The 13709-nt window shown below is 53.4% G+C and overlaps 1 protein-coding gene across 1 annotated transcript in view; it reads right to left on the reverse strand.

Annotated features, from left to right (window-relative positions):
• CLSTN2 (calsyntenin 2) overlaps positions 1-13709 on the reverse strand; it is a 411318-nt gene that overhangs the window by 71259 nt on the left and 326350 nt on the right. The window contains exon 5 of the mRNA XM_040964996.1: positions 11554-11703. Coding sequence (XP_040820930.1) covers positions 11554-11703 — 150 coding nt within the window. The remainder of the gene's footprint in view (positions 1-11553; positions 11704-13709) is intronic.

Raw genomic sequence — 13709 nt, forward strand, 5'->3', positions numbered from 1 at the left:
ACAACTGTTTTTCTAAACAAATCTGAGCTACTTCCTGGGCTGGTCACTATAGGATTGGAAATCAATGCCTTTCGTGTAGTCAGACCTAAGTCAGCTCTCAGTGTGCTTGGTCAGGAATTGATTCAACTTCTGGAAGGAGCATGGCGAAGTCACTTGACCTCCAGGGCCTGAGCCTTTTTCTCCTTGGCACAGTAGTGGCAGGCACAGCAGGGGTGACGAGCTGAACCGCACCAGGCCTAGCCGGGACCTCATTTGGCCCAGGCAGGCATGAAAGCATGAACAAGGATATACTTCTTCCAATAAGCCAGCAGGAACTTACACAAAGCCTAAGCAAAAGAACAAACTATGGGAACCACGTAGGCCCTCTAAGCTGCCGTCCAGTACCACAGTTACACAGGCAGCACAGATTTATGCTGCCACCAGCACAATCATAGCAGCCTCTTCAGTTCTCCAGTCTGAGATACTGCAGCCCCATCTCCAAGGACCCAGACCCAGACAATTCTACTTCTCCCAGGCCTTGCAGCACCCATAAACCAAGCCCAGACAATACAGAACCTTCCACAAGCCCTTGAAGCACCCATGCACCCAACCCAACATAGCCCCCTCTCACAGCCCTTTCAGAACCCATTCCACAGGCCCAGTCAGTACAGCCCCCTTTCACAGGACCGTTACAAGGCCCTCACAGCACACATGAATCAAGCCCAGACAATGTAGACAAGTATCCCAGCCGTGGCAGCACTTATGGACCCAGAACCAGAAAATGCTTCTTCTCCCAGCCCCTTCTTCCAGCCCTTGAAGCAACCACGGATCCAGTCCCAGAAAATGTAGCCCTTTCTCACAGACCATTCTCCCAACCCTCATAGTACCCATGGACCCAGACCCACACAATGCAGCTCCTTCTCCAAAGACTCGCAGGACCCATGGAGCAAGGCCTGACAATTCAACTGTTTCTACCAGCCATTGCAGCCCATGGCCCAGGTCCAGAAAATGCAGCCCCACTGCTCAGTAATTAGCACCAATAGACCCAGGCCCAGACAAAGCAGCCCCTTCAAATGGCATTAAAATCCATGAACCGAGGCCCAGACAATGCAGACTCCACTCCAAGCCCCTTCTCCTAGCCCTTGCATCACACATGGGTAAAGGCACAGAAAATGCAACCCCATCTCTCAACCACATCCTCCCAGCCCTCACAGATCCACGGATCCAGGCCAAGACAGAGCAGCCATACTCCCTACCCTCACAGCACACATGGACTCAAGCTGAGACAAAGCAGCCCCTCCTCTAGCCACTACTCCCACCCTTCACAGCACCCATGCACGCAGTTCAGAAAATGTGGCAACTTCCACCAACACTTGCAGGATCCATGGACCAAGGCCCAGATAAGGCAGCATCTCATACCAGTCCATGCAGCAACCATAAATCCTAGCCGAGATGATGAATTCAATCTTCCAGCCCTTGAGAACCCAAGGACCCAGGCCCAGACAATGCAGCCCTTCTCACAGCACATTGTCCCAGCCCTAACAGGCCCAGACAAGGTAGCCCTTCTCATAGCACTCTCCCAGCCCTCACATATTCATGGATCCAGGCCAGAAAGGGCAGTGCCTTGATCCAGTCAATGCAGCACCGACAGACGCAGGCCCAGACCATTCAGACCTTCTCACAGTATTCACAAAAATATGGAACCTGACCAAGACAATGCAGTCCTTTCTACTGGCCCCTTTCTCACATCCTTCAGAACACCAAGGAAGGCAGTTCAGACAATACAGCAAATCCTGCGAGCTCTTGTAGCACCCATGCTTGCAGAATTGATGGATCAAGGGTGTTGTGATGGCTGGGAGGAAGGGTTTCAATGTCCTGGCCTGGGTCCATGGATGCTGTGTAGACTTGGACAGCAGGCTAAAATCTCAGTCTCTTGGTCCATGGGTGATGTGAGGAAAGGGAGAAAAAGCTGTGAGAAGGGGCTGCATTGTCTGGGGCCTGGGTCCATGGGTGCTGCATGAGCTGGGAGAAAGGCCTCCATGTCTAGGTGCATGGGTACTGTAGGGGCTGGAATACGGGCCTGCTTTTCATGGGCCTGGGATCAAGGATGGGGTGAGGACTGCGGGAAGGGGCTACATGATCTGGTCCTGGGCCCATGGTCACTGCGAGGGCTGAGAAAGGTACCAGGTACCAGAAGTGGTTGCCCTGTTGGGGCCCGAGTCCATGAGTGCTGTGAGGGCTGGTGGTAGGGGCTACAATGTCTGGGCCTGGGTGAATGGGTGCTGAAGGTCCTGGGAGAAGGGCTGTGCTGTCTGGGCCTGGGTCCAAGAGTGCTTTGTGTGAAGGAAGAATGGGCTGCATTGTCTGGGTCCATGGGTACCTCAAGGGCTGGGAGAAAAGGCTGTAATGGGTAGGTCTTGGTCCATGTGCTCTTACAGTGCTGGGAGAATGGGCTACCTTTTCTGTGCCTGTGTATGGCTGCTGTGAGGAAAGGGAGAAGGGGCTAGGAGAATGGACTGCATTGTCTGGGCCTGGGTCCATGGGTGCTACAAGGACTTGGAAAAGGGGCTGGGAGAAGAACTTGCACTGTACACTACTGCATGTGTCTGAGAATGCTGTGAGGGCTGGGAGGAAGTGCTGCGGTGTCTGGGCCAGGGTCCCTGGGTGATGTGAATTTTCAGAGAAGGTGCTGAGGGAAGGGGCTGTATTTTCTGGGCCTAAGCCCATGGGTGCTGCCCCAGCTATAGAAAGGCTGGGAGAAGGGTCTACATTGTTTGAGAAGGGTCCATCAGTGCTGTGAGCCTGGGAGAAGGGCCTGCATTGCCAAGGACTGAGTCCATGAGTGCTGAAATTACTGGGATGGGGCTGCATTGCCTGGGCCTGGGTCCATGTGTACAGTGACCACCGGGAGATGGGGCTGCATTGTCTGGTTTTGGTTGTGTGTGTGACATACGGCTTAGTCGAAGAGGCTACATCCTCTGCCCGAAGAGAATGGGTTCTTAAAGGGCTTAAGAAGGTTCTGCATTATGGGGGCCTGGGTCAAGGGGTGATGAGAGGGCTGGGAGAAGGGGCAGCATTTATGGCCTGGGTCCATGGATGCTGCAAGACCTTCCAGAACGGGCAGCATTGTCTGGGTTTGTTTGATGATGGGTGCTGGGAGGGCGGGGAGAAGGGGCTGCATTGGCTGAGCCTGAGCCCATTTATGCTGTGAGGGCTGGGTGAAGGGCTTGCAACGTCTGGGCCTGGTTCCATTGGAAGTCAAGTGCTTGGAGAAAGGGCTATGAAAAGGGTTGCATTTCCTGGTGGTTAGGTCCACGGGTGCTGTGAGGGCTTGTGTGTGGCAGCAGGTGTTGCAGTGCCTGGGCCTGGGCCCATTCGTGCTGAAATAATTAAGATACTGAGTTAAGAGGCTGCATTTTTGGCCTGGACCCATGGGTTTGCTTGGACTAATAGAAACAACTGAGAGAAGGAGCTACATCATCTGAACCTGGGTCCATGTGTGCATTGATGGCTGGGAGCAGGGGACTGCAATATCTGTTCTTGTTCCATGGGTGCGGAACAGGATGCCAGGGGCTGCTCTGTGTGGTCTTAAATGTGTAGAGGCTGCATGGGCTGGTCGAAGGAGTTATATCCTCCGGGCTTATGTGAATACGTCCTGTGAGGCATGGGGGGAGTGGCTGCACAGTCTGTCTGGGTCTATGTAATGTATTTCCCTAGCCTTCACAGCACACACGACCCAGGTCAAGATGATGCAAACCCTTCTCCAAGAGCTCTGAGCACCCATGAATAGGACCCAGACCCGGACCATGCAGCCCCTTCTAAAATCTTGCAGCTTTCATGGACCCAGCACAAACAATGCAGCCCCATTTTCAAGTCTCACAGAACAGATGGAGCCATATCCAACCACTGCAGTACCTTGTCTCAGTCCTAAGAGCATCGATGACAGAGTCACATAAAAAGCTTCTTATTCTGCCAGCACATGTAGCACCTATGGACCCAGGCTCAGACAGTGCAGCCCCATCTCCCAGCCATGCAGCATCCATGGACCCAGCCCCGAGATGAGGAGTTCCAGCTCCAGCCCCTACTCCCTGCCCTCGCGGAACCCATGGACCTAGGTCCAAAAAAAAAAAAAAGGCAGTGCCTTACCACAACCCTCACACATCCATGGACCTAGCCCCAGACAATGCAGCCCCTTCCCCCAATGCTTGCAGCACGCCTCCAGTCAGAACCAGACAATGCTGAGCCTTCTCACAGCTGCCCCAGCACCCACACACCCAGGTCCAGTCCATACCACCCCTTCTCCCCAACCTCCCAGCACCCATCGACAAAGGCCCAGACAATGCTGCCATTCTGGAAGGTCTTGCAGCATCTATGGACCCTGGCCCATAAATGCTGCCCCTTCCCCCAGCCCTGGACCCAGGTCTCCATAATGTAGAACCTTCTTTAAGCCCTATCAGAACCCGTTGCTTTTGGACAGAGGAGGTAGTCTCTTTGACCAGGCCGTGCAGCAACCATGCAAGGAAGGATAGACAATGGAGCCTTGTCTCATAGGCTGTGCATCACCCATGCAACCAAGACCAGACAACGCGCCCCATCTCCCAGTAATTTAGGCACTCATGGACTCAGTCTCTGGCAATGCAGGCCCTTCTCCCAGGCTCAAAGCACCCATGGACCCTTCTCCCACAATGTATCCCCTTTTCCCAGCCTTTCTACAGCTGGGGCAGCACCCATGGGCCTAGGCCCAGAAACGCATTCCCCTTCTCCCAGGACCTTCAGCACCCATTCACCCAGGCCCAGACATTGTAGCCCCTACCACCAGCCCTCACAGCACTCATGGACTCGGGCCCCAACAGGGCAACCACTTCTGGTACCTGGTACCTTTCTCAGCCCTCGCAGCGACCATGGACCCAGGACCAGATCATGTAGCCCCTTCCCCCAGTTCTCACCCCATCCTTGATCCCAGGCCCATGAAAAGCAGGCCCTTATTCCAGCCCCTACAGTGCCCATGCACCTAGGGTCAGACAATGGAGGCCCTTCCCCAAGTCCTCACCGCATCCTTGAGCCCAGGCCCATGAAAAGCAGCCCCTTATTCCAGCCCTTACAGCACCCATGCACCTAGGACCAGACAATACCGTGTGGGGAGCAGGGTGCTGAAGCCGCTCCCTGGAATAGGAAAGGTTGTGGCAGAATGGCGGCTGGCCCAGGGTCAGGAGGCAGGGTTGGTCTTGCCAGCAGGTAAACCGGAAGTCACAGGGATAGGCTGATGGGCTTACTGCGATGATGCCATTGCTACTGGCCTATCAGGTAGTGCCAAGTGGAACCACGGGCACAAGTGAGTGGTGGAGAACAGTATTAAATTGGCCGGTCAACGCTAAGGAGAGGGATGACCAGGACAAAGATGGGGACGGAACAGGAAGAGCGGGGCAGGAGACAGAGGAAGAGGGGCTAAGAACTTCGGGTGGAAAAACTAAGGCATACGGGGAGGAAAAGCAGCAGAAAGGGCTACAAAAGCAGGACATAAAGCAGTAAGACCGACGCAGAGAAAAGTACCGGGACAAGAATGGGGAAAAGCGGCAGGGAGAGGGCTAGAGAAACAGGGAGAAAAGCCAGCCTGACGGGGATAAAGGCAGCGAGAGAAGGGGATAAACGTGGCCGCTTTTGGCAATAAGGGGTCCGGTTGTGGTTCCGGCTTTTCCCAGACCCTCCCGAGTGTGCCTCGTCGTTAGCGTCACTGCTGCTCAGGGATAATATTGCTCCGTCTACCTGCCTCATAGCACCCATGGACCTAGGTCCAGACCGTGCAGGACTTTCTCCCAGCCCTCACAGCACAAGAGGACCCAGGCCCAGACAGTGCAGCCCCATCTCCCAGCCATGCAGCATCCATGGACCCAGCCCTGAGATGAGGAGTTCCAGCTCCCAGCCCCTACTCCCTGCTCTCGCGGAACCCATGGACCTAGGTCCAAAAAAAAAATTTAAAAAATGCAATACCTTACCACAACCCTCACACATCCATGGACCTAGCCCCAGACAATGCAGCCCCTTCCCCCAATGCTTGCAGCATGCCTCCAGTCAGAACCAGACAATGCTGAGCCTTCTCACAGCTGCCCCAGCACCCACACACCCAGGTCCAGCCCAAACCACCCCTTCTCCCCAACCTCCCAGCACCCATCGACAAAGGCCCAGACAATGCTGTCGTTCTGGAAGGTCTTGCAGCATCTATGGACCCTGGCCCATAAATGCTGCCCCTTCTCCCAGCCCTCCACCCAGGCCCCTTGACCCAGGTCTCCATAATATAGAACCTTCTTTAAGCCCTATCAGAACCCGTTGCTTTTGGACAGAGGAGGTAGTCTCTTTGACCAGGCCGTGCAGCAACCATGCAAGGAAGGGTAGACAATGGAGCCTCTTCTCACAGCCTGTGCATCACCCATGCAACCAAGACCAGACAATGCGCCACATCTCCCAGTAGTTTCAGCACTCATGGACTCAGTCCCTGGCAATGCAGGCCCTTCTCCCAGGCCTCGCAGCACCCATGGACCCAGGCCCAGACATTGTAGCCCCTACCACCAGCCCTCACAGCACTCATGGACTCGGGCCCCAACAGGGCAACCACTTCTTCTGGTACCTTTCTCAGCCCTCGCAGCAACCATGGACCCAGGACCAGATCATGTAGATTCTTCTGCCTTCCCCCATAGCCCTCATCGACTAGGGCCCAGACAGTGTATCCCCTTTTTTGTCCACAAACACCCATGGACTCAGGCCCAAACAATGCCACTTCTCTCCCAGCACCTTTATCAGCCTCATAGCTGAAATGGCCACAGGTGTATACAATGTAGCCCCTTCTTCCGGCCCTCACAGCACTCAGGAACTCAGAGTCAAACAATATAACCACTTCTCCCAGGCCGTTTTTCAGCCCTCACAGCAATAATGGCCCTAGAACAGTAATGTAGCCCCTTTTCCCATTGGTTGCTGCACTCATTCACTTTGGAGCCGACCTGCAGCCACATCTATTTGCCCTCATAGCACAAGTGGATCTAGGCCCACACCGTGCGGCCCCTTCTCCAAGCCCATCTATTACCCGTGGACCCAGGCCCAGAACATGTAGCCCCTCTCCCAGTCCTTGCAGCACCTCTGTTTCCAGTCCGACTTTGCAGCCGGTTGTTCCAGCCCCTTGTCTCATGGTCCCAGGCCCAGACAATGTATTCCCTTCTCTCAGCGCACACAGTACCTCAGCCCTTGTTCCAGAGAATTCATCCCCTTTTACCAGCCTCACAGCACCCATGGGTCCAGGCTCAGATACTTTTCCCCGTAATCTCGCGTGTGTAAAATCCTAAAAGGACTGTAGCAAAGCCTGGTCTAGGAGGCAGTATTTGGGCTGCAGTCAGCGGATGTCTTGACGCGATGCACCTTTTATGGTTCCCAGGAAGCTCTTTTACCTCTGTTAACCCCAGGCACCTGTAATCCCAGCACCTCTGTTAACCCCAGGCACCTGTAATCCCAGCACCTCTGTTAACCCCAGGCACCTGTAATCCCAGCACAGGTTTTGAAGCTCGTGCTGTAAGTCTCTCTTCAATCCCATCAGACTGGTTTATGTTTTGAAGTCTTTCTTCCTCTGGGCCAAGGGAGAGTGGCAGATTCCCCTCTGCTCCCTTCAGAATGACAAGCTCAGAGAACAGCAGAGGAATCAGAAGTCATGCAAGATCAAGACACACCCCCAGCGGTCATGTCCTGGACGCTAAACCTTCCTTCTTCCCTTTGCTGACAAACCCCACTCTGTTCACGAGCGAGTTATATCACCATGCAAGATGTTCATTGATGCTTTTGTGACAGATGGGATGTTCAGTGTCAGTGGCTACAAGAAACATGGCTCTGCCCTCAGGCAGCCCACATCCTTTCGAAGAAGACAGAAGCTGGAAAACCACAACCACGGCAGATGGTGTTCTGGTCATGGCCCGGAAGGCAGGTGCAGCTGAGTCTGGGAAGGTGAAAGCCAAGATCCTGCACATGGAAAGGGTCACTGGGATAAAAACGGGAGCATCAGAGGGGTTTTGGAACAGGTCTTTAGAGACCCCACAAAAGCAGGGCACACTCTGAGAAGGGTTCTTTGCTTAGACTGCTGCTGGGAGAAGCCAGCTGCAGTGGGGCTGGGCGCTGCGATGATGGAGAATGCGGGGGGAGGCGACGGCTCCTGAATGTGATGGATTGCTCTCACTGTGCTGCAGTCCCCTCCTGCCTGGAAGGAAATGACTTAGAACAGGTTCTGAAATTCCAGCTGTCAAGCTGCGTTTGCTTGGGAGGGGCTTCTGCTCTCCTGGACGACCCTCGGGGAGTCCCAGCTGGCGTGTCCTGGCCAGACGCAGGCCCTAAGGCTCACTGCAGCTCCTCAGCCCAGCGTCAACTTCCCAGTCACCCATGGACCCTATGCTTCGTATCTCCCCAGGCACAACCTCGCACTCCCCACTCCTTGCCCTACACTCCTCTCTTCTGCAAAGTACAGGATTCTATCCACAACTCCAAGAAAAGCCATGCTGCTCCCTGCCACAAGACACCTGATGATCTCTCACCAGGAGGGCCAGACTGCCTCACCTGCAGGGGGCCAAGAGCCCGGGAAGTATGGCTCATTCTATGACTACAAAAGTGGAAAAAGGGACTGGATTGAAGGCACATCTCAGAGCAATTATGGCCAACTCTGCCCTGGAGGAAGTTCTTCTCCAGACAAGTGACTGCAGCCCTGACCAGGGGTAGCAGAGAGAACCTGTGGGGCAGACGGGCAAGGTATGAAGGCAGCTTAAGTGCAGGAATGTAGAGCATAAGTGTGCCTTCAGAAGGAGTCCGGCTCCTCTGCAGTTTGCCGGGTAGAGATGGCACTGTCAGGAAGGCATGGTGACCAAGCTGCACCATCCAGGCAGACTGCGGGGTCTATGTGCCATCTGATGGCCTGCTGCAATTAGGGTAGGCACGAAGACCCCAGAGCTTATCCACTGGAGTAAGCTGCAGTAGGAAGAGACACAATGTAAGATCTGGTGTCAGCATCCTCCACCGTAGGCAGGCCAGCCTAGGCAGAGAAGCCAGCAGGACGCAGTCCCTTCTGACATTATGCAGGCTTAAGTCACTTGGTGAGGCATGGCAAACCAACATGGTATGCTTCCTTCTTTTTTTTTTAATATTTTATTTAAAAGACAGTTACAGAGAAAGGAGACAGATCTTCCATCTGCCAGTTCGCTCCCCAAATGACCACAACGGCCAGAGCTGGGCAGGTCAGAAGCCAGGAGCTTCTTTTAGACCTCCCAAGTGGGTGCAGGGGACCAAGGACTTGGACCATCCTCTGCTGCTTTCCCAAGTGCATTAGCAGGGAGCAGCATTAGAATTGGTGCAGCTGGGAAACCATCTGGCTTTCCCATGGCACTGGAGGTGGAGGTGTAGCTTGAGACACCACAGTGCCAGTCCCAGCTTCTTTCTTTTCCCTGTTTCATGGGAAAAAGTTCCCCTAGGTCTCTGCCCACTGCCTGATACCTGGGCCTGTGCTGGGGCCTGGAGACAGAGCTTGCTGACTGCAGCTACCAGGAGCCCTGAGCGCTGGAGGGCAGAGACACAGAATCCTACCCTCTGATGGGAGTTTCCTTGGCGTTTCCACAGCAGGGCATTTGCATACATTTAACAAATACACGCCCTGTGAGGAAATTACACTGAAATATTGGTGTAAACACGTACTCCCAAGTCTTTAGTGCCTCATTTGTCAGGCACAAAAAAAAAGCTTTGGGACTGTTCTCCAGATTCGGCTTTGCATTTTGTTTTTCCCACTGAAATATCACAGTGGGCATATCCCAGGCTTGGAAAGCACAGGTGTTCCTTCAGGCTTTCTCTGTTAAGGCCAGGTCTTCCAAGTTTACTCATCCATGCACTCACTGATTCGGTGGCTATTTCCTGAGTACCTGCTGGTGGTCAGATGCTGCGTGCTGTGCTGTGCCTGGGAAGTTCGGTGGTGAGCAGGGCTCATGCTATAGGTTTCCTGAATGCTTTCCAAGCTGAACTCAGGATTCCTGGGGTCCCACCCTGGCCTGTCCCTCTGCCATCCAGATCCTAAGCAAACTGAGAGCAGAGTGTGTGTCCACCTGTGGCCCCTCCCCCCAGCATGGATTGTCCGTACTTTGCTGAGAGGTCAACAGAGCCTTGGAGTGGGCTTTGTTCCCCCTTCCCATCGTCCTGGTTGGGTGTTGAAAGGAGACAAGCTGTGCGGGGAAGTGCACGTGGGGAGTTTCTGAGGGCAGCGTTCTCCGAGACGTCCTTGAGCACAGGTGTTCCTGATCTACCACACTCTGACTGATGAGGCAGATCAGCGGTGAACGCCTGGCCGAAGGGCCTAGGAAGTGACCCGCTGCAGCCTGTTCAAGAGAGCTGTCGGTGACCAACACAGTCTCGAGGGGAATCCGAAAGTGATAAAAGATGAGAGTGATGAAGAGAGAAAGCTGCAGCGGTGTCAGAGACAAACCAAGAGAAGGGAGGAGACAAAAGACACGAAGAAGATGGATTCATGAACTTGGGTTTCTGTAAGCAGGAGCCTGCCGCATCACCAATACATTGAAGAGAAACACCACGGAGATGGTGCAGCAGGCTTAGCAGTGTGGCCACTAGAGATGCCAACATTCACAAACCCCATGTCTGTGCTAGTGCGGCTGTTCAGCTGCCCCTGCCATACTTTCCGCAGCCCAGTGACAGGCCCTGTCACCTGAGGGTGACTGCAATGTTTGCAATATCCGACACAGGAGAGTAGAATGGACATGAAAACACGCCTCCCACGAAAGCCCACCTCCCACGAAAGCTGGTGCTTCTCTAGCCCTGGAGTCGATAGTTACTTATTTACTTTTTGAAAATGTACTGATGGGAGAGGGAGACGCGTCTCCAGCTGCCTGGATTGGTTAGATGTGGGCGCAGGATGCATCTGCCAGTGCGAAGCTGGTCCAGGTTTTCCATGCCAGTGGCAGAAACCCAACCACTTGAGAGCCATCACTGCCACGCACCATGGTCTGCATTATCCAGAAGCTGGGAAAGGATCCAGAGGCTCTTCGGAACCCAAGAACTCTCACCGGGACACAGGTGTCTCAAGTGCTACACTAACATTTTAGAAACTCCTTACAGCAGAGGCCGCATCTGTCCCCTCTGCCTACGCATACTGGCTTACAGCGAACATAAAGTCCTGCCCAGGCATGGACCAATGATGTAAAAATGTGAAACGCATCACTGGCCTCAGCACTCTCGATCCAGGGAAGAGACTTTCTGGCGATTTCTTCTAAGCCCTGGGGGGTAACCACTATTGATCACAAACGTGGAGAGGTTTGAGGAGGGGAGTGCTGGACCAGCCGGCCATGTGATATCAGACAAGTTGCCTCTGACGTTCTCAGACATATGTAAGGCTGATGTATCCTAACAGTTGTGTGAATAAGCAAGCCACACCCATCTCCTGCAGCATGACTTTAAGAACTCTAGTTCTGCGAGGTGACGATGTGAGAACAAGGTCAGCACCTTTCACTGTACAGTCTTAGCTGCCTTCACGCATGGAGCTGTGAAAACCAGGCCCACCTTGCCAGCCAGGCTTGCAAACTGGCTTCACGTCCACCTGCACCAGCGTGTCCTGCGCAGCTGGCTTCTGTCCACAGTCGTAAGCCGTCACCAGGATCTCGTACTGGCGCTGCTTGTCGTAGCTCAACTTCTCGGTGTTCCTGATGTTGCCTGGGGATCAGGAATGCCCAGTTATTTTAGGCAATGTCGTCAACATCCCCTCTGCACCCCACCAACCTTCATGAGAATGCGAGGACTCTCCTCGTGAGATGAGGGCACACCTCCACCCGCCTCACTCTGCTGGTGGGCGCCAGCCCTGCTGTATGACGGGGCTGTAGAGGAATCCCATGGCTTGGGTGTTAAGTAACAAGTTGCCAGTAACCTCAAGCCCAGAGCTCACCCGTGTGTCCGCCATGGAGGAAACAGAGCTCATCTTGCACATTTATGGGGGAAAAAGATGGAGTTAGTACATCCTGACATACATTTTTTTAGCATCTAGGCTTGTTGCAGACATGCACACTGCCTCTTCTCCAAATAGGAAGCAAAATCAACAGGAAACATGTGACCTCCTTCTGGAAGCAATGCAGAATCATGAATTCTTTGCCCTAAAGAGGTATTTTTCTTCTTCAAGCGAGACCATTTTTTTTTTCACAAGCTAATATGTGCCTTCCTTTCTGTAGGTTTTATATTATCACTCAGAAATAAACATGGGATAATTAGTGAGTAAAATCTTAATGATTGCCTTTGCTGAAATAAATTTTGGATCCAAAGAAATAATAAAGATCAAAAGTTCATTGAACACTTTTATGTTTTTAATTCCAAGACATTAAAGCCTTCCTTTGCTGAGAATAATTTCATTTCAGCTTTTCTCTTCCTTTACAGTGGCGCTGACAGAAAATTAAAATTCAAATGATAGCATCTTTTACCTGAAGTGATATAAAGAAAATGGAAATTAGACAAATACACAAACACGGAATGATTGACTTTGGTGTCTTCATAGTCCCTCAAGACTAAAGGAAAATCACCTGAATGAGCGTTCCTCCATCTCAACGATGCGTAGTGTTTATACGCAACAACATGAAGACAAGAAAGTGTGAAAAACTAGAGAACCCAAATAATACTCGGGATAGGAAGGCGTTGATCCAGCAATCAGCCCGTACCAGTGAAAGAGTGGTCGCTGGGGGCATGAGCAGGTGCCTTTGAGGACAGACGTGTCCATCTGGGAGTCAGAGGGCAGGAGTGGTTGCAGAATCCCCCTGGATGCCAATAACCTAAGACTGCTCCAGTCTCTCACAGGAAATGCCACAGTTCGTACATCTACCGGATGCAATGCCCCTCTGTATGTCAGCCCATCTCCAGGCTACTTGCTACACTAAAGGCAATGAAAATGCTCTTACATACATACTGCATACACTGCTGTTCTGGAAATAAATTCAGGGCAGAATCACTGTTTTCTCAAATATTTTTCTTTTCTTTGTTCAAAGGCTGTGTGATGATGATCATCAGAAAGCAGGGGTGACAGAGGGGGAGTGACAACATAGAGAGATCTTTGTGCTGGTTCATTCCCCAAATGAACATAAAATCCAGGACTGTTCCAGGCCAGAGCCAGGAGCCGGGGCCAGGACTGTGCCAGACCAGAGTCAGGAGCCAGGGCCAGGACTGTGCCAGACCAGAGCCAGCAGCCAGAACCAGGACTGTGCCAGACCAGAGCCAGGAGCCAAGGCCAGGACTGAGCCAGACCAGAGCCAGCAGCCAGAGCCAGGAGCTGGGGCCTGGGCTGTTCCAGGCCAGAGCCAGGAGCCGGGGTTGGGGCTGTGCCAGGCCAGAGCCAGTAGCCAGGGGCCAGGACTGTGCCTGGCCAGAACCAGGAGCTGGGGCCTGGGCTGTGCCAGACCAGAGCCAGGAGCTGGGCCCAGGGCTGTGCCAGACCAGACCCAGGAGCCAGGGACAGGGCTGTTCCAGGCTAAAGGGGCTGTGCCAGGCCAGAGCCAGGAGCTGGGGTCAGGGCCATGCCAGGCCAGAATCAGGGATTCCAAGTATTTGGGTCCTTGTCTGATGCCTTCCCAGGCATGTGGGCAAGAGATTGGATCATAGTGAATGGCCCAGACTCGAACCAGCAGCAGCCCTTGAGATGTTTCCCATCCTGGCTGGGTCAGCCTGCAGAGGGGAGCCATGGA

The sequence above is a fragment of the Ochotona curzoniae genome, unplaced genomic scaffold (assembly GCF_017591425.1).
Source record: "Ochotona curzoniae isolate NIBS_2020 unplaced genomic scaffold, NIBS_Ocur_1.0 contig_1302, whole genome shotgun sequence".
NCBI lineage: Eukaryota > Metazoa > Chordata > Mammalia > Lagomorpha > Ochotonidae > Ochotona > Ochotona curzoniae.